Source organism: Sinohyriopsis cumingii, chromosome 3 (assembly GCF_028554795.1).
Source record: "Sinohyriopsis cumingii isolate HCF-2022 chromosome 3, ASM2855479v2, whole genome shotgun sequence".
In the NCBI taxonomy this organism is placed as follows: Eukaryota; Metazoa; Mollusca; class Bivalvia; order Unionida; family Unionidae; genus Sinohyriopsis; species Sinohyriopsis cumingii.
This window is the reverse complement of record NC_142963.1, coordinates 152,696,297-152,715,379: the sequence shown is the minus strand read 5'-3', so window position 1 is coordinate 152,715,379 and position 19,083 is coordinate 152,696,297. Positions and strand designations below refer to the sequence as shown.

Here is a 19,083-nt window from a genome sequence, read left to right as displayed (position 1 = left end):
TTTAAGTACACCCCTTAATGAAAGAATTGTAGCAATCAGAAATTCTCCAGTCCTACTGAAATCACCATGCATTATCTAAAGTATGAAAATTGTCACGAGCGGCATGTTTGATTTATTGAATTGTGACACCTGTTGGTCCAAACTGTGAGTACTGATTAATCAAAATGTTTGTTATGTTTATTGTTTGTCACTAATCCAGTAATTCACTCACCTTTTCATGACTCTTATTAATTCAATTAATGGTAGACTAAAGTTGCTATAATTGTGAATGCTTTAGATGCATTTGGCATTCTCAGCTCATCCCTGGAGTCATTGGAAAACACCAGTGAGCTCTTGGAAGGGCTAAGCAGAAAAGTGATTATGCATTGAAAGATGATTTCAATAAAAAATGGGCATAACAAACAAGATGATTTCAGTAAAAAATGGGCATAACAAACAATGTTGAAAGTTTCTTTGGGCATGTTGTTTAACAATGAGAAATATGGTTAAAGTGAAATGAAAAAGTAGCTTATCTAGTGAAATGAAAAAGTAGCTTATCTAGTGAAATGAAAAAAGTAGCTTATCTAGTGAATTGAAAAAGTAGCTTATCAAGTGAAATGAAAAAGTAGCTTATCAAGTGAAATGAAAAAGTAGCTTATCAAGTGAAATGAAAAAGTAGCTTATCTAGTGAAATGAAAAAGTAGCTTATCTAGTGAAATGAAAAAAGTAGCTTATCAAGTGAAATGAAAAAGTAGCTTATCAAGTGAAATGAAAAAGTAGCTTATCAAGTGAAATGAAAAAGTAGCTTATCTAGTGAAATGAAAAAGTAGCTTATCAAGTGAAATGAAAAAGTAGCTTATCAAGTGATCCATTGATTCATCCGATCTAAAATTTGTTAGATGTTGATCATTTTCATGCATATTGAAACGATGATGGCTTTTTTCTTTGTTGTATGCCATGCAGATTATTATAATGATAACAATGATAATTTTCACTATTGTTTTTTTCTTTGTTTTATGCTGTGCCAATGAAATGGTTTCCTAGATACATTTTGAGAAAAGAGAGTGCATGAATAACTGAGACATTGTTTTATTTCTGTGGATTGATGTACACTTGCAGTTATCTGAACCAGTTTTCTTCTAGTCTCCCAGACTTTGGATAATCCTGAGTCTAATGTATATATTTCTTCCAAATTGTTCCAATGACTGGGGTTCAGAACTATATAAGTAGGTTTTAAAATGAATAATCCTTTTCAAGGTAAATATTAAGGTAGGTTTTGAAAAGAACAGTTCATTTCAAGGTAGATATTCTGGTAGGATTTGAAAAGATCGGTCTTTTCAAGGTAGATATTCTGGTAGGATTTGAAAAGATCGGTCTTTTCAAGGTAGATATTAAGGTAGGTTTTGGAAAACGCATTCCTTTTCAAGGTAGATATTAGGGTAAGTTTTGGAAAATGTAGTCCTTTCCAAAATTATTATATAGATAGGTTTTTGAAAGAGCAGTCTTTTTCAAGTTAGGATATTTATTTAGATTTTGAGTAGAGCAGTTCTTTTCAAAGTACATATTTTCTCAATAAAATTCAAGATTGCAGTAATTTGATTAAAAGCGATAAGAAAATTTAATGAAGTTAGTCTAATCAGTCTAGGTTAAATTGAACCAATTGAATCTTTTTGTGTAATTAAGGCTTTTTGTGTAATTAAGGCATTTTGTGTAATTAAGGCATTGCTAATGACTTTTCATAGTAAATGTTGAACATATTTTTTTGGTCTTTTTTTAATTAAGGCATTAATAGCGATTTTTCATAGTAAATGTTGAACATGGTTTTTTGGTCTTTTTTTTTAAATTAAGGCATTACTGGCAGTTTTTCATAGTAAATGTTGAACATGGATTGTTTGATCTGTTTGTTCAATATATGCTTCTTCAATCTTTTGCCTCCACACAAAAAAGAAAATGGTAGAGAATCAAGGGCAGGTGATAAATCAAGGTTAATTCACAAGTAATGTATCAGTTCCATGCATTGTGAAAATGTGGGTGACTTCATAATTGCTTTGCGCAAAATGAAAATTAAAAACATGCTGAACTTTCAGGAAATTCTTACTCTGCACAGAGATTATGGAATAATACATGTACAATTTAAGAATTGGGTTGATTTTGGAATTTTCAAACTGCACAGCTTCATTTGTGCATGGTATGAGGATTTGATTGTTTAGGTATTTATGCATTAAACAGTCACCATATTTAATTGTAATATGAAACAGTCAGTTTCTATAGTATGAGGCAAGATAATTTAGGAATTGTTGGGCAGTTTGAGAATTCTCATTTTGTATAAGATGGTTCTGGAATTTTATGTACCCAAAATAGATATAATGACTGGGACAAGAACCGTACAGTTCCATTACTTGGATAATTTAGATATAGGAGTGCATACATATTAAATTGAATGCAGTATTTTAAAACTATATTATTTATGTTATTAAGGCTCAGTATTTGTGTTTTTAAGAGTAAATATTTTTTATCCTCCTAAATATGTATAACAATGACAAATAACACCAAATAAATGAAAGGAGAATTGAAAATTTATTTCTGGTCATTTTTCTTTCCTTCACATTTACTGTGCAGAATATAAAAATGTTTTTTTTTTCTACAAGATGACAAGAATGTTTGTCCCATATTTGAAAAGTTCACAAGGTTATATTAAAAGTAATTATACACGACTGTTCTTATCCATTTACACATAAAATGGAGAAATACACTTGTGCAAAGTAAAATAAAACATGTGACAAATAAATTCCCAAACTCTATTTAGGAATGAGGTGAGATAATTTAGGAAAGGCTGGGCAGTATGAGAATTCTTATTTTGTGCAAGATGATTCTGGAATTGTGCTTATTCTTATTTTGCACTGAAGATGCATATAATGACTGGGGCAAGAGACCTGGTAGTAAGCAAAAGCCATGAAAAACTGAGGGACCACTTTGTCGTAATTGTCACTGGGAAATTTATACATCACTGGTCGGAATGTAAGCATATCGGGACAGAATTCATCATTATGAAATACATATATATATAGCATAACAAGTTTCTCATTTTTTATGCCCACCGAAAGGTAGAACATATAATGTTTTGAGTTTGTCCAAATCCATTGTGACTAAAAGAAAGATGGCTTTTGAATAATAATTTTTGTCCTTGAGGTAAGTTCATTCACCAACGATGGTTTGCCCTGTAATAAAGAAATATTTAGCTTTTTAGGTCTAAAGGTCACAGGTCATCATCGTGGTAGGTGTATTAATACCAATTTAGTCAAGAACTACATGCCCTAACTAACCAAAAGCCATTGGACAGCAATCTTCTGAGTCATACACCCCTACTGTCTACATGGAGGATTCTTAAACATGGGACAGAAATATAATGTATCATGCAGAGTACTCTGGTTTATGTTTGTTTTTTTGCCATCCATATATAAACCATTCTGTTTGTGACTAAAAAAGTATGCCTATCTTTTCATGAAAGTACATCTTTTTCATGGCCTTTTCATGAGATTACATCAATTTCATGGCCTTTTCATGAGATTACATCAATTTCATGGCCCTTTGAAGCTTTGCCAATTTATTAAAATATTTTAATAAAAAATTAATTATGTGAACTTAGACATTTTTGGATCATTGCTTTAAAAATAAAATTGTTTTGGTTTAAAAATACCACAACGAGAAGTTTATATTCCTTGACGGTCATAAAATACATAAAAATCAGATGGATAACTGACATGGGAAATAACTCACAAGGTAATCATGTCAAAATGCCTTTATTGATGGCAACTGTTTAGTGACTTTTATTTTATATATGATATTGATTCACACTTCCTTTCTGATTTCAGACATTGAAGATGAAGTGTGGTACCTTTATTCAACTTGGAGTTTGTGTCATTGCTTTGTGTCTGACTCCGACAATCTCTGTAATGCACATCAGACGAACTTATATGGACCCAGTAGGTGCCAAATTACAACATTTTACAATGCACCCTGAAACAGGACAGATTTTCATTGGTGCAACAGATTCTATAGCAAAATTATCTTCAGACCTCAATCCTTTGGAGAGTGCTGTCATAAAGGGAGATAATTCTGATGTGTTCATTAAAAGTCTTCTCATCAACAACCACAGTGGTGATTTGATACTTTGCAGCACTCTAAACAAAGGATCTTGCCAAATCAGATCTTCTAGAAATATTCATATCATCCTGAAATCCAGTTCAGAGTCCATTGTGCCAAACAGTCATCATGATGACAACTTTGCATTCATTGGACCAAGTCTCGGTCAAAGGGATGCATTGTATTTTGCCAATACATTCATAAACAATAATTCAACAGTGTATTATCCGAGTATCAGCAGTCGTAACCTTGATGACCTTGACCTTATGAATATGGACTCACTTGGAAGCACCGCTAAGAGCATTCTTCCTAATGTTCCATTTGGATTTAATGTGCAATACATTTACGGATTTTCGTATGGCAAATTTATCTACATTATCACAACTCAGCACAAATCAATTGAGGACCCTAATGCAGGGTACACATCAAGGATTATACGCCTCTGTAGTGAGGACAAATATTTCAGATCTTATGTTGAACTTCCATTGGAATGTCTGACAAGCTCATTAGTTCCGCATAATGAAGCTCATTCAGTACACATGGAACAGCAGACAGCTATGTTGTTTGTCACATTCTCTGGAAGACACGGGGATTCAGCTATCTGTATATACAGTATTCATGATATTGATAGTCATTTTAATGATGCTGTCCAAGATTGTTACCATGGCAATGGCCTTATTGGACCACCGCATATTCACAGGAGGCAGTCGTGTGTAACCACGGTAAGTTTTCACCTTTTCTTGCAGAGAATGCGGTGTCAAAATGATTCCATTCTTATTGTCATAAATGTATATTCCATTCTTTTATTCATAACCGTATATTCCATTAATATCTTCATAACTTATAGTCTATTCTTATCGTCATAACCTTTTATTCCATTCTTATCTGCATAACGTTATATTCCATTCTTATCTTCATAACGTTATATTCCATTCTTATCTTCATAACGTTATGTTCCATTCTTATCTTCATAACGTTATATTCCATTCTTATCTGCATAACATTATATTCCATTCTTATCTTCATAACCTTATAATCCAGTCTTATCTCCATAATCTTTTTATTCCATTCTATCATCATAACCTTTTGTTCCATTCTTATTGTCATAATGTTACATTCCATTCTTATCGTCATAACGTTATATTCCATTCTTATCTGCAGAACGTTATATTCCATTCTTATCTTCATAACGTTATATTCCACTCTTATCTTCATAACGTTACATTCCATTCTTATCTTCATAACGTTATATTCCATTCTTATCTTCATAACGTTATATTCCATTCTTATCTGCATATTGTTATATTTTTTCTGTTTGTAGTATTACAAAGTATCATGGTAATATTGATTTCATGTGGCATCCTTCTTCCTGTCCATCTTCCTGTCCATCTTCTTGCCCATCTTCTTGTCCATCTTCTTGTCCATCTTCATGCCCATCTTCATGTCCATCTTCTTGTCCCTCTTCCTGTTCATCTTCATGCCCATCTTCCTGTCCATCTTCTTGCCCATCTTCTTGTCCATCTTCCTGCCCATCTTCTTGTCCATCTTCATGTCCATCTTCTTGTCCCTCTTCCTGTTCATCTTCATGCCCATCTTCTTGTCCCTCTTCCTGTTCATCTTCATGTCCATCTTCTTGTCCATCTTCTTGTCCATCTTCATGTCCATCTCCAGGTCCATCTTCATGTCCATCTTCATGTCCATCTTCTTGTCCCTCTTCCTGTTCATCTTCATGCCCATCTTCTTGTCCATCTTCTTGTCCATCTTCTTGTCCATCTTCATGCCCATCTTCATGTCCATCTTCATGTCCATCTTCTTGTCCATCTTCTTGTCCATCTTCATGTCCATCTTCTTGCCCATCTTCTTGTCCCTCTTCCTGTTCATCTTCATGCCCATCTTCCTGTCCATCTTCTTGCCCATCTTCCTGCCCATCTTCTTGCCCATCTTCATGTCCATCTTCTTGTCCATCTTCTTGTCCATCTTCTTGTCCATCTTCATGCCCATCTTCATGTCCATCTTCTTGTCTATCTTCTTGTCCATCTTCTTGTCCCTGTTCATGTCCATCTTCTTGTCCATCTTCATGTCCATCTTCTTGCCCATCTTCTTGTCCCTCTTCCTGTCCATCTTCTTGCCCATCTTCTTGTCCATCTTCCTGCCCATCTTCTTGTCCATCTTCTTGTCCATCTTCTTGTCCATCTTCATGTCCATCTTCATGTCCATCTTCTTGTCCATCTTCTTGTCCATCTTCATGCCCATCTTCATGTCCATCTTCTTGTCTATCTTCTTGTCCATCTTCTTGTCCCTGTTCATGTCCATCTTCTTGTCCATCTTCATGTCCATCTTCTTGCCCATCTTCTTGTCCCTCTTCCTGTCCATCTTCTTGCCCATCTTCTTGTCCATCTTCCTGCCCATCTTCTTGTCCATCTTCTTGTCCATCTTCTTGTCCATCTTCCTGCCCATCTTCTTGTCCATCTTCTTGTCCATCTTCATGTCCATCTTCATGTCCATCTTCATGCCCATCTTCATGTCCATCTTCTTGTCCATCATCTTGTCCATCTTCTTGTCCCTCTTCCTGTTCATTTTCTTGTCCATCTTCTTGTCCATCTTCATGTCCATCTTCGTGTCCATCTTCTAACCCCTTTGCATGACAATAATTTGGTTTCAGTTTGATATACCCGGTACTGCATTGAATTGCATCAGAAAATATTCTATAAATGAAATGATTTCAAAATTAAATCTTTTGTATATGTACATGTAGCGGCATGCAGGCCTCTTTAGAGGTTGAGAGAGACCTGGGCTAGTTCAGAGGTTGAGAGAGGCCTGGGCTAGTTTAGAGGTTGAGGGAGGCTTGGGCTTCTTTAAATGTTGAGAGAGGCTTGGGCTACTTTAGATGTTGAGAGAGGCCTGGCCTACTTTAGATGTTGAGAGAGGCTGGGCTAGTTTAGAGGTTGAGAGAAGCTTGGGCTACTTTAGATGTTGAGAGAGGCTTAGGCTACTTTAGATGTTGAGAGAGCCTTGGGCTACTTTAGATGTTGAGAGAGGCTGGGCTAGTTTAGAGGTTGAGAGAAGCTTGGGCTACTTTAGATGTTGAGAGAGGTTGGGCTAGTTTAAAGGTTGAGAGAGGCTTGGGCTACTTTAGATGTTGAGAGAGGCTGGGCTAGTTTAGAGGTTGAGGCCTCTAGGCCCAGCTTCCATTGAATTTTGGAAATGAATGCCAAAACAAGTCCATATAATTCACTGTATAAAGGTTTAGGACAACCAAGCACAACACAAAGTATATTTATTATTTTTGGAATTTTTTTTTTAAAAATTGCTTTTCGAGGCCTCTCAAGGGTTGAGGTCAAGGGCCATGTGGACCCTCTGGTGCCCCTCTGATTTTGCCTGGGAACATAGATTATAATCTGTGCCATTTTAAAATTGGTTTTAAGTGAAGATACCACAGTACAATGAAGTTACTGTACTGTCAGACCACAATTGCTAAACATAGGCCCTGCCAACATTACATCTTGTACAGACTTAATTTGGTATGGAAAGGTACTTTTTGTTTGGCTGCAAATATCAACAGTATCTAAGTAACAGTTGCAATGGTAAGAAGACTGGTAGAATATGTATGACTATGGAAGACAATGGTATGAAGACTATAGAAGATAATGGTAAGAAGACTGGAAGACTATTATATGACTATGGAAGACAATGGTAAGAAGACTGGAAGACTATATATGACTATGGAAGACAATGGTAAGATGACTGTGGAAGACAATGGTTGGAAGACTATGTATGACTGGAAGACAATGGTAATGAGACTGGAAGACAATTGTAAGAAGACTGGAAGACTATTATGACTATGGAAAACAATGGTAAGAAGACTGGAAGACTATTATGACTATGGAAGACAATGGTAAGAAGACTATGGAAGACAATGGTAAGAATACTATGGAAGACTATTATGACTATGGAAGACAATGGTAAGAAGCCTATGGAAGACAATTGTAAGAAGACTGGAAGACTATTATGACTATGGAAAACAATGGTAAGAAGACTGGAAGACTATTATGACTATGGAAGACAATGGTAAGAAGACTATGGAAGACAATGGTAAGAATACTATGGAAGACTATTATGACTATGGAAGACAATGGTAAGAAGACTATGGAAGACAATGGTAAGAAGACTGGAAGACTATTATGACTATGGAAGACAATGGTAAGAAGACTGGAAGACTATTATGACTATGGAAAACAATGGTAAGAGGACTATAAAAGAAATTACGTTTACGGTTTATCTTCACATTGGTATTCAGATGGCCTAGCCATTAAGACTCTATTGAGTAAGTTTGACAGAACTGTGGAAAGACCAGAGTTCCAACAATCAGATATCTGCAACTGATAACCCCCCGCCCCATCAAAACAACAGATTTTTCTCTGTGATCAGAGGAGGGAATCTAACCTGCCAGAACTGTTACAGCCAATTAACTGGTAGCTAAACATAACATTGCTTTATTTCATGGTGATCTTTGGGAAGAGGGTTTGGTCTGGACTTTATCAAGGGAAGAATGGGTTCATTTTAGCTACACATGCTGGAGAGGTACACAGGGGTTGTTTGGATTGTAGACCTCTTGCAAAGGATGTAACAGAGTGTTGTTTAGCAATCTGTCAACAGCCCTCTTGCTTGGGATGTTATTGGTTGTTTTTGTGTGAGGGGAAGTCTGTTAGATGATAAGCCCTTTCACCACTCTATCCCATTTTAACAGTTTTTGAAAATATTTACAGTACAATTTGTAAAAAATTCACTCTTAAAATATACAAAAATTTCAAATTTTATTGAAATTTTCTCTTTTGAATAAACTTGATGCTCAGCTTTTTAGGTCACATGACCAAATGCCAAGCTAAGCTATGGTATGGACAGCAGTACTAAAAATAGAATAACATCTTAATCCATTATAACACAATGCTCGGGGTCCAAAGAATAACATCATGATATAAGCGGGATCACATACATTTTTTTGGACAGATTTCCCCCATAGAAAATGTGAAGTGAAATGTCAATGTCATGAGTTTTAACTAACCTATTGATCATATAATCTGCTTGGGATAATTGGCTTTTCTAAGAGCATGTATTTACAATGTTGAAAAGAGAGGTCACCTTAAATTAAAAAATGAGAGCCTATTGCCATTGCATTATCTTTGGAATTGCATTATAACGAATCATGTTATAACGAATCATGTTATAATGGGTTTACCTGTATTATATCATGAAGACCTTTCAAATTTATACAAATCATGCTAATCTGCCAGTTTGACCACTATTAGTATAAACAGAAATACCTTTAAATGTCTTGTTCTCAAAAACTATGCAATAGAATTTAAGTTTGACAGAATCCATACTGGCATAGAGAGCTTTCAATTCTATGCAACTGATGTGATCACAGTTAATAAGCATAGGAAAAACATAAAACAACTTCTTAGAACTGTTGAACAGAATTTAATCTTATTATTGCATGAATAGCTAAAATTGTTTCCATATGATGCCAAACTGCTTTTAAATATGGCTGTCATTACTAAAAATAGAAAACCCCTTAAATAATTTCATTTCTTCATCTTAACAAAATTTGACAGAAAGCCTCCTGGCAAGAAGATATTTCAGATTTATTCTAATGATGCCAATCTGCCTTCAAATATTCTGTTACTGCTAAAAATAGAAAAACATTTAAATCACTTCTCCAAACCTTTTGAATACAATCTGATCAAACATAACAGAAAGCATCCAGGTTTGAAAACCTTTACTCCTACAGAAATGATACGGATCAACCATCAAATATAGCTGCTATTACTAAAACTAGAAAAACTTATAAGTAAATGTTTTCTCCAAAACCACTGCATATAATTTGACCAGTCTTGATGGAAATTATCATGGCATGAAAACCTATCAATCAGAGTTATATAAATGTTGTCAAATTATTATCAAATATGTTCACCATTACTTAAATAGTAGAACATTTTAAACAGCTTCTCCAAAACACACAAGTGAATTTGACTGAATTTGAAAGAGCACATCCTGACATAATTTGGCAAATTTGACACACATCTTGGTATAGGAGCATTTGATTGTTGTACAAATGATGCTGATACGACAAACATCATGGCGTGGGCATTTGATTGTTGTACAAATGATGCTGATTTGACACACATCTTGGCATGGACATTTGATTGTTGTACAAATGATGCTGATTTGACACACATCTTGGCATGGACATTTCATTGTTATACAAATGATGCTGATTTGACACCTTTCTTGTCATGGGCATTTCTATGTTGTACAAATGATGCTGATTTGACACATGTTGGCACAGGCATTTCAGTGCTGTACAGATGATGCTGATTTGACACACATCTTGTCACGGGCATTTCATTGTTGTACAAATGGTGCTGAATTGACACATTTTAGCATGGGCATTTCATTGTTGTACAAATGATGCTGAAGTGACACATTTTAGCATGGGCATTTCAGTGTTGTACAAATGATGCTGAATTGACACATTTTAGCATGGGCATTTAAATGTTGTACAAACGATGCTGATTTGACACACGTTGGCACAGGCATTTCAGTGTTGTACAAATGATGCTGATTTGACACACATCTTGGCACGGGACATTTCTATGTTGTACAAATGATGCTGATTTGTAATTGATTAAGGATGAAGATAGAATAAACTAGAGAAACCTTGAAACAGTTATTTAAGGACATTGAAAAAAAATTCAGTAGCATGAATTTCGTCTCATATTGATTTCATCACCAACTGCTCTTGAATTTGGCTTTTAGACAGATGTCAGCCAGCCAACTTGGACCTTATGTTTAATTTCTTGGAAATGATCATATTGAGATCACCAAAATTATTGAAATTCCAAGCATAGAAAAATGTTAGATCTTGGGTATATTGTATCACCAGCTGGGACTAACATACTGTGTTGATGTGTTGTGTATTCCAGTCCATAATAAACAGATGACTGAAAAGAAGAAATATATTTTTCTTCATAAAATGTATAATGAATTCCTACAACAGTGTGAATTTGCTATTTTTATTGAAACCTCAACATACTGCTTAATTTCATGATCTCTGTTACATTATACTTACTTAATTGGGCATTTGGCAAGGTGATGGAATATCCCAGCTTCATTTGAGAATAAATAGTCTTTGTTCTTTACCAGAGATTGCTCCATGGTGGTTTTTGTATACAAAGTTCTTTAACAGAAGGTACTTGAATGTCAGGTTATTACCAGATGTACCATATTTTATATACTAAACAAAGTCCCCATCCCCATGTGATTTGTGTAATTTACTATTATATGGAGTTTTGTACAAGTTAAAAATTATGCATTGTTCAGAACTGAACCAATTCATTTTCATAATCAAGTTCCCATATAAAAAAGTTCTGAAATTTACCCCTGTAGTCAGATAAAAGAATTCAGTTTCCAGGCTTGATTAAAGTTGGTTTGATAGGTACTAGGTTGGTTTCTTATTTTAAAGATTTTGTTTGATATATAAATTTTTGTATTCCCTATTAGTTCCAATTGTCAATCTGAAGAATTGCAAAGTATTTTGAGTAGTCACTAACTAAATACCAAAAGGAAAAAATATTTTTGAACACACCAGAAAATTTCTGGAAATAACTTTGATTCAAAAATATGTAAGAAAGAAATGAGTTGGTCAGAGGGTCAGTTGGGTTAATGAAAACATCATTTTTTTGTACATAGCCTGACAATGTTCAGTGGATTTCTTCCATTGTTCCCTTACATGATGTATATGGTACACTGGATATGGTTCAAACAGTCCCCACATCCATAAAGAACAAATTCTTTCCAGTCCTTCCCATTTGCTGACATATTTACGGGTATGTGTGTAGCCATGTAGCTTTGTTCAAGCTAACCTGGGAAAAAGATCTGTACATATCTCCTCCCTATACTGACAGATTTAAGCATTTTATTATTGCTTTTTGTTGGAAAAGTTCCTTCTACTTTTATTGTTTTCCTGCTGCACTATTGCCAAAACCAGCTTACAGCAGTAAGCACATGGAATCCAACACATTAAGGGTTGGGCATATTGTCCTGGAGTACAGTGATTTCCCACTGGGGATCCTCCCAGATTTTGCAGCATAAAGATTTACTGAGAAATGTCAAAAGCTTCAGCTCATGGCTTTTCAACACCGGGCTCAAATTAATCAGGTTACAAATTAAACACATCATAATTAAAAAGAAATAAAACTAGTTTCAGTCATGACAAAAAATGTTTGCCCAAGATTTCGTTTTTGTACCAATGATGAATAGCGCCTGTAGGAACATATCCTGCAGCTGCATAGAGGAATTATCAGACAATTTGAGTATGGAATGATAGATCTGAAAAAAACCTCAATCTAAAACATCTTCAACTTGTCTTGTTTCATTGAGTCAGCATCTCATTATTACAAAAACTATGCTTTGCACCCTACTTCTCCCCATCTCTCTCTCCCCCCCCCACTCTCTCGCATTTCCTGTTTTTGGATAAAATATTACTACTTCTGCAAAACTTCCTTTCCTTCTCCAAATCTGTTAAATGATAGATTATTTCTCCCATTTTTTATCTTTCTTGCCAAAGTAGTCAATGTGACAGCAACATTGACCACAGTGTCAATAATCAGATTCCAATTTCAACTTTGCATTCAAAGTTTTTGAAAATTGTAAATCAATCTGCATTTGACAGATGATACACTGTGCCCCAAGGAATTCTATTATTGTTAGACAGTATGTTGAATGAATTGGTCTTTGATGGAAATTCTACAGAACTTATTTTCAGGAACTGATAAAGGGATTTTATATTTTCGTTAAATCATGCTTTATTCACTTAGATGATTGCTCAGATGCAATTGACTGCCTCATATATCTTGTGAGAAATTACCAAATTATTTTTGCAGGTTGGTAAACAGCGGCTTCCATGAAAAGCCTGACTTCTCCTGGGAGCATTATCTGCTTCTTTACCTATTCTATTTTGCCTCATGTCTACCAGGCCTCTTGTCAGTCCTGGTCAGTACCATGACTGTATTTGACCTTAGGGGGTATATGCTTTCTAATCCCTATTTGTCTACTGTATACATGTATTTATCTACTGTATACATGTATTTATCTACTGTAGACATGTATTTTAATACATATTCCTGCACTCTTCTAGTCTCTATATAATATTCTGTCAGCTTATTTTTTTATACATTTTCCTACACTCTGTTAATCTTTACATACATGCTGTCAGTGTATTGTTTATACATTTTCCTACACTCTGTTAATCTCTATATAATATTATGTCAGTGTATTTTTTATACATTTTCCATCACTCTGCTAATCTCTACATACATGCTTTGTCAGTGTATTGTTTGTACATTTTCCTACACTCTGCTAATCTCTACATACATGCTTTGTCAGTGTATTTTTATACATTGTCCTACACTCTGCTAATCTCTACATACATGCTTTGTCAGTGTAATGTTTGTACATTTTCCTACATTCTGCTAATCTCTACATACATGCTTTGTCAATGTATTGTTTGTACATTTTCCTACACTCTGCTAATCTCTACATATATGCTTTGTCAGTGTATTGTTACACATTTTCCTATGCTTTGCTAATCTCTACATACATGCTGTCAGTGTATTGTTTATACATTTTCCTACACTCTGCTAATCTCTATATAATATTATGTCAGTGTATTTTTTATACATTGTCCTACACTCTGCTAATCTCTACATACATGCTTTGTCAGTGTAATGTTTGTACATTTTCCTACACTGTGCTAATCTCTACATACATGCTTTGTCAGTGTATTTTTTATACATTGTCCTACACTCTGCTAATCTCTACATACATGCTTTATCAGTGTAATGTTTGTACATTTTCCTACACTCTGCTAATCTCTACATACATGCTTTGTCAGTGTATTGTTTGTACATTTTCCTATACTGTGCTAATCTCTACATACATGCTTTGTCAGTGTATTGTTTGTACATTTTCCTACACTTTGCTAATCTCTACATACATGCTTTGTCGGTGTATTTTTTATACATTGTCCTACACTCTGCTAATCTCTACATACATGCTTTGTCAGTGTTTTTTTTATACATTTTCCTACACTGCTAATCTCTACATACATGCTTTGTCAGTGTATTGTTTATACATTTTCCTACACTCTGTTAATCTTTACATACATGCTGTCAGTGTATTGTTTGTACATTTTCCTTCACTGCTAATCTCTCTATGCCTACTGTATCAATATATTGTTTATACATTTTCCTTCACTTTTTATTATTTCTTCCTTTGGATCATTTTTTTAATAAAATGAAAAAGTTATTTCAATCAAAATAGGGCATGTAATAATTTTATGAATGTATGGTATATAAAAAATTAGAGAATGCAAAAATTCACATCATGGAATTTCCCATTTTCTTTGAATGTGTGATTTTTTCAATAAGACACAGAAAAGAAATAACCTCAGTTTCTTGGCACACATTGTTGGATGATAACCAGTTATTTGTCATCTGATAGAAGAAAAATTACTTTTAATTTTTCTTCAGAATGTCTACTGATAATTTTGCAGAAAGGTTCCTCCATTAGGATGATACCTTTTTCAGAGGTCAGTGGTATGCACCCTGAACAATCTTTGCCAATGGTACATTTTAAAAGATTACAAACATTTATGTTTGAGATATTTACAAAGATGTTATTAGACAGTTGAATTTTTTTTTTAAATTGGTGCTTGAAGAAACATAAAATGAGTGAAATGATGCAAAATAGGCATATTACCAACAATGCAAGAGAGCCATGAGTAAAACAGCCAAATTACCACCTACACAAGGGAGCCACAAGTAAAACAGGCAGATTACCACCAACACAAGGGAGCCATGGGAAAACAGGCAAATTACCACCAACACAAGAGAACCATGGGTAAAACAGGTAAATTACCACCAAGACAAGGGTGTCATGGATAAATAAGTCAAATTATAAACCAACACAAGGGTGTCATGGATAAATAAGGCAAATTACCACCAACACAAGGGAGTCATGGATAAATAAGGCAAATTACCACCAACACAAGGGAGTCATGGATAAATAAGGCAAATTACCACCAACACAAGGGAGTCATGGATAAGTAAGGCAAATTACCACCAACACAAGGGAGTCATGGATAAATAAGGCAAATTACCACCAACACAAGGGAACCATGGGCTTAGTGATCAGAATGCTGGATTTGTGACTAGAAAAATGTGTTCTCAGTTCCCACATAGCTGCTATGGTTTGCCATTGTACAGGTCATTTGACTCTAGTTACCTGACATGATACAAGGGAGCAGTGTTTCCCTTTACCCTCATTTGCGCTTCAGAGACCCCCACATTTTTAATTTGACCCCAAGTTCTAATATCAAAGTTAGTTTCTTACTCAGCCTGACCCCCAGTTTTGACACCAAGGAGAGTTTTGACTCTCAGTCTTGCACCCCTTGGGGATACACTGTAAGGGAGTGATCTTTTTATTGAGGGTGGGGATGGGCCTGAGCTTGTCTTTGCAAACAGGATTTTTTCCCTTGTATCTCAAGATATTTTTGTTTAATTATGGATATACAGTATAGAAGTAGTTAATTGGATGGATATAATTAGTTAATTGGATGGGTAGAATTAGGTTTTTCTGTTGTAAATCAGACAAGAGTATTTTTTTAAAGTCAGAAATTTACAAAAACATCCAGATCTTTCTTTGAAAAATTCAGTCTTTGACCTTTTGTGCTAATGTGTTGTAAAACAAGAAAAAAACAAGCCACTTGAGACCAAACAATGAAAATGACCAAGAAAACTGAAAAGCAGACCCATCATTTCCAAGGCATATCATTCAAGGTTCCTGCTACATTTGGTCAAATGAAGATTTCATACTCATCATTGCAAAACGCTGTGCCCTTAGAGAGCCTCAATAAAGGCACTTTGAAGACTGTGCCCTCACAGAGCCTCAATGAAGGAACTTGGAAAAGTGATGATGCATGGTGCCAGATAACCAAGAACCTGTTCACCTGTTCACAGATGGGGCAGTTCAAGACATGGAATTTAGCTTGTGTACTTGTCAATCACACTTGAATCTCCCCTTTGTGCTTCTGATTTCACCCTTCTCTTTTATGTGATTTTTTTACAACACCACTCTTTTTGCAGGAGAAATTGGGATTTTAGCTCGATTTATCTTTCAGAAAAATGCTGTTTGGTAAGAAAGGCTTTCCATCAGCACATGAGCCATACATTTCAGAGACCTGTAACAGTGATAGTATATTTTTTTTTAGCAAAGTACTGGTTTGCTGCATGTATTTGAAATTAGAGAATCATTATAAAACTGAAGCTGTAGATTTTATGTAATAAATTTGTAGAAAGAATTGTGCAGAATTAAGCCACTCTTAAAAGAGCAAAAGCAAATCTATTCTTGCTTTGATTCTGCATCCCCAGATCTTTCAAACCAGAACACTGTCACCTTATTAGTTCACTTGGATCTGCACCATTGTTGACCTGTCATCCACTTGTCAACAATTGATTGTTAGGCAACCCAAAAAAATAAGGTTTTTTGTTGGCCGATCATCCCTTTTTGTCATTGCTTACCTAGCACTTTTTTCTGCCCCATGGTTAAAAAAGAATCAAAACAAATCCCAGAATTGGTTTGTGCAGCCGGTTTTGCCCAGTGTAAGAAGCACTTAGTACATTATGTAACCTAATCATTATATATGTATATAGGAAACACATGTCTTTAGGCCTTACGGTACTGGAGGCCATATTTCTGATGCAGCATTCATTAGATTTAGATATGCGTTTAAACCTCAAAATCTTTGGAAAATTCAATAATGCATATTAATGAGTAAGATTCATGCATATTAATGAGTGAGATTCCCATATATTAATAAGTAATATTCATGCATATTAACTAGGTGATCTTGCACCTGACTGACTTTGTTACCACTCTGGAAGTCATATTTCTGACCCAATTTGATCAAACATGCAGTATGGTTTTATGCCATCCAGTTCTCAGATGAGTTTAATAATGAGTGAGTGTCATGCATATAAATGAGTATAGATTCATGCATATTAATGAGTGAGTTTCATAAATATTAATGAATATAGATTCATGCGTATTTATGAGTGAGTTTCATGCATATTAATGAATATAGTTTCATGCATATTAATGAGTGAGTTTCATAAATATTAATGAATATAGATTCATGCATAATTAATGAGTTTCATAAATATTAATAAATATAGATTCATGCATATTAATGAGTGAGTTTCATGCATATTAATGAGTGAGTTTCATGCATATTAATAAGGGGATTTAGGTAGCGTTTGATAGCTGAACTTTGTGCCAGTCTGGATTGAGGCCATATTTCTGACCCAGTTTAAATCAAATTGTCAATGTTGGTAAAAAAATAACTACTGTTCAGAGTTTAACCAAATGTTCCAAAAACTGTTTTTGCATAAAGGTCTTTCAAATTCATAAATGATGCATAGCCACTTTGCTAAAAATAAACATTTAAAAGAACAGAATTAAGTTGACTTCTGAATTTAATGAAATTTTTCTGACAAATCATACTTGCATGTAAACAATTCACTTTTGCTGATCCATGACCATTGTTTTTAAAAATAAAATACTAAAGTTTTAAATGACTTTAACAAAAACAGTCAGCATTCAAAACAACTTGACTAAATTTGATTGTTTCCTGGCATAATGTCTCTAAGTTCACACAAATGATACTTATAACTATATATCTTGGATGCCATTACTAAAATAGTTAAAATCCAGTCAGAAAGCATGCTAAGCCAGATTCCTTGGCCATGTGCCCTTGCATTTGTTTGTTAAATACGTCTCATTCAGATGAGCAATCTCATGCCTATTTGGGTCTCTTTTTATTTCAGCATAAGTATAACCTACTTTTTTTTATTTTTTTTCCTTCATTTTCTGGGCATAGGCCAGAACTACAAGGGTTTTGTCCTGTTGTCCATCATCCATCCTTCGGTCTGTTTTTTATCACTGCTTCTCATGAACTACGTGGAGGATTGCCATGAAACATTACACAAGCTTTCATCCCAAAGTCTAGTTGGTCTTAAATGAAAATGGTTCCCCCTGCATATCCAATATGGCTTCTACAGTTGTCATGTTGAAAATCTTGTTATCAGTACTTTTCCTGAATGGATGGTCATATCAACATGGGATTTCACCAAAAGACTCCGGGCTTGCTGATTCTAAATAAAAATAGTGACGATCTTAATTCCAATATGACCATCATGGTAGCTATCTTGAAAATCTTATTATATTTCAAGAATATCAGAGATATTTTAAGCCCCAAGCAGTTAAAAGAAGAAATGATCTATCTCAGATTCATGAAAATTCTTTTCATCCAGTAAATCATCAAACTCTTCAAAGGAACTTGTGCTTTAGCTGTACTAGTCATCGACTGTCCACCATCCATCCATGAAGGCCTGTTGTCCACCATCCATCCATAAAGGCCTGTTGTCCATCATCCATCCATGAAGGCATATTTGCCACCATCCATCCATAAAGGCCTGTTGTCCACCATCCATCCATGAAGGCCTGTTGTCCACCATCCATCATATGGAGGCATGTTGTCCACCATCCATCATATGGAGGCCTGTTGTCTGCCACCCATCCATGAAGGCCTGTTGTCCAACACCCATCCATTAGCACAATATTTTATTGCTACTTTTGCTTAACTGCTTGGAGAATTGCAATGAAATTTTAGCACACACACACAGCACACACACAAACACACACACACACAAACACATTCTAGCCAAGGTCTTATTGGTCCTTCTTGTTGTGTCTAGTTGTTCTTTAATGAAAATAATGCTGAGTTGACATCCAATATGGCCCCTAAGGTGACCATCTTGAAAATCTTGTAATAGCTACATGGAC

General features: G+C 34.9%; 1 protein-coding gene across 1 annotated transcript in view; it reads left to right on the top strand.

Moving 5' to 3' along the window:
* Positions 1–19,083, top strand: part of LOC149804167 (uncharacterized) — a 177,339-nt gene that overhangs the window by 23,478 nt on the left and 134,778 nt on the right. Inside the window, exon 2 of the mRNA XM_089954054.1 lies at positions 3,852–4,844. Within this exon, the coding sequence (XP_089810180.1) occupies positions 3,861–4,844 (984 nt within the window). The 5' untranslated portion in view covers positions 3,852–3,860. The remainder of the gene's footprint in view (positions 1–3,851; positions 4,845–19,083) is intronic.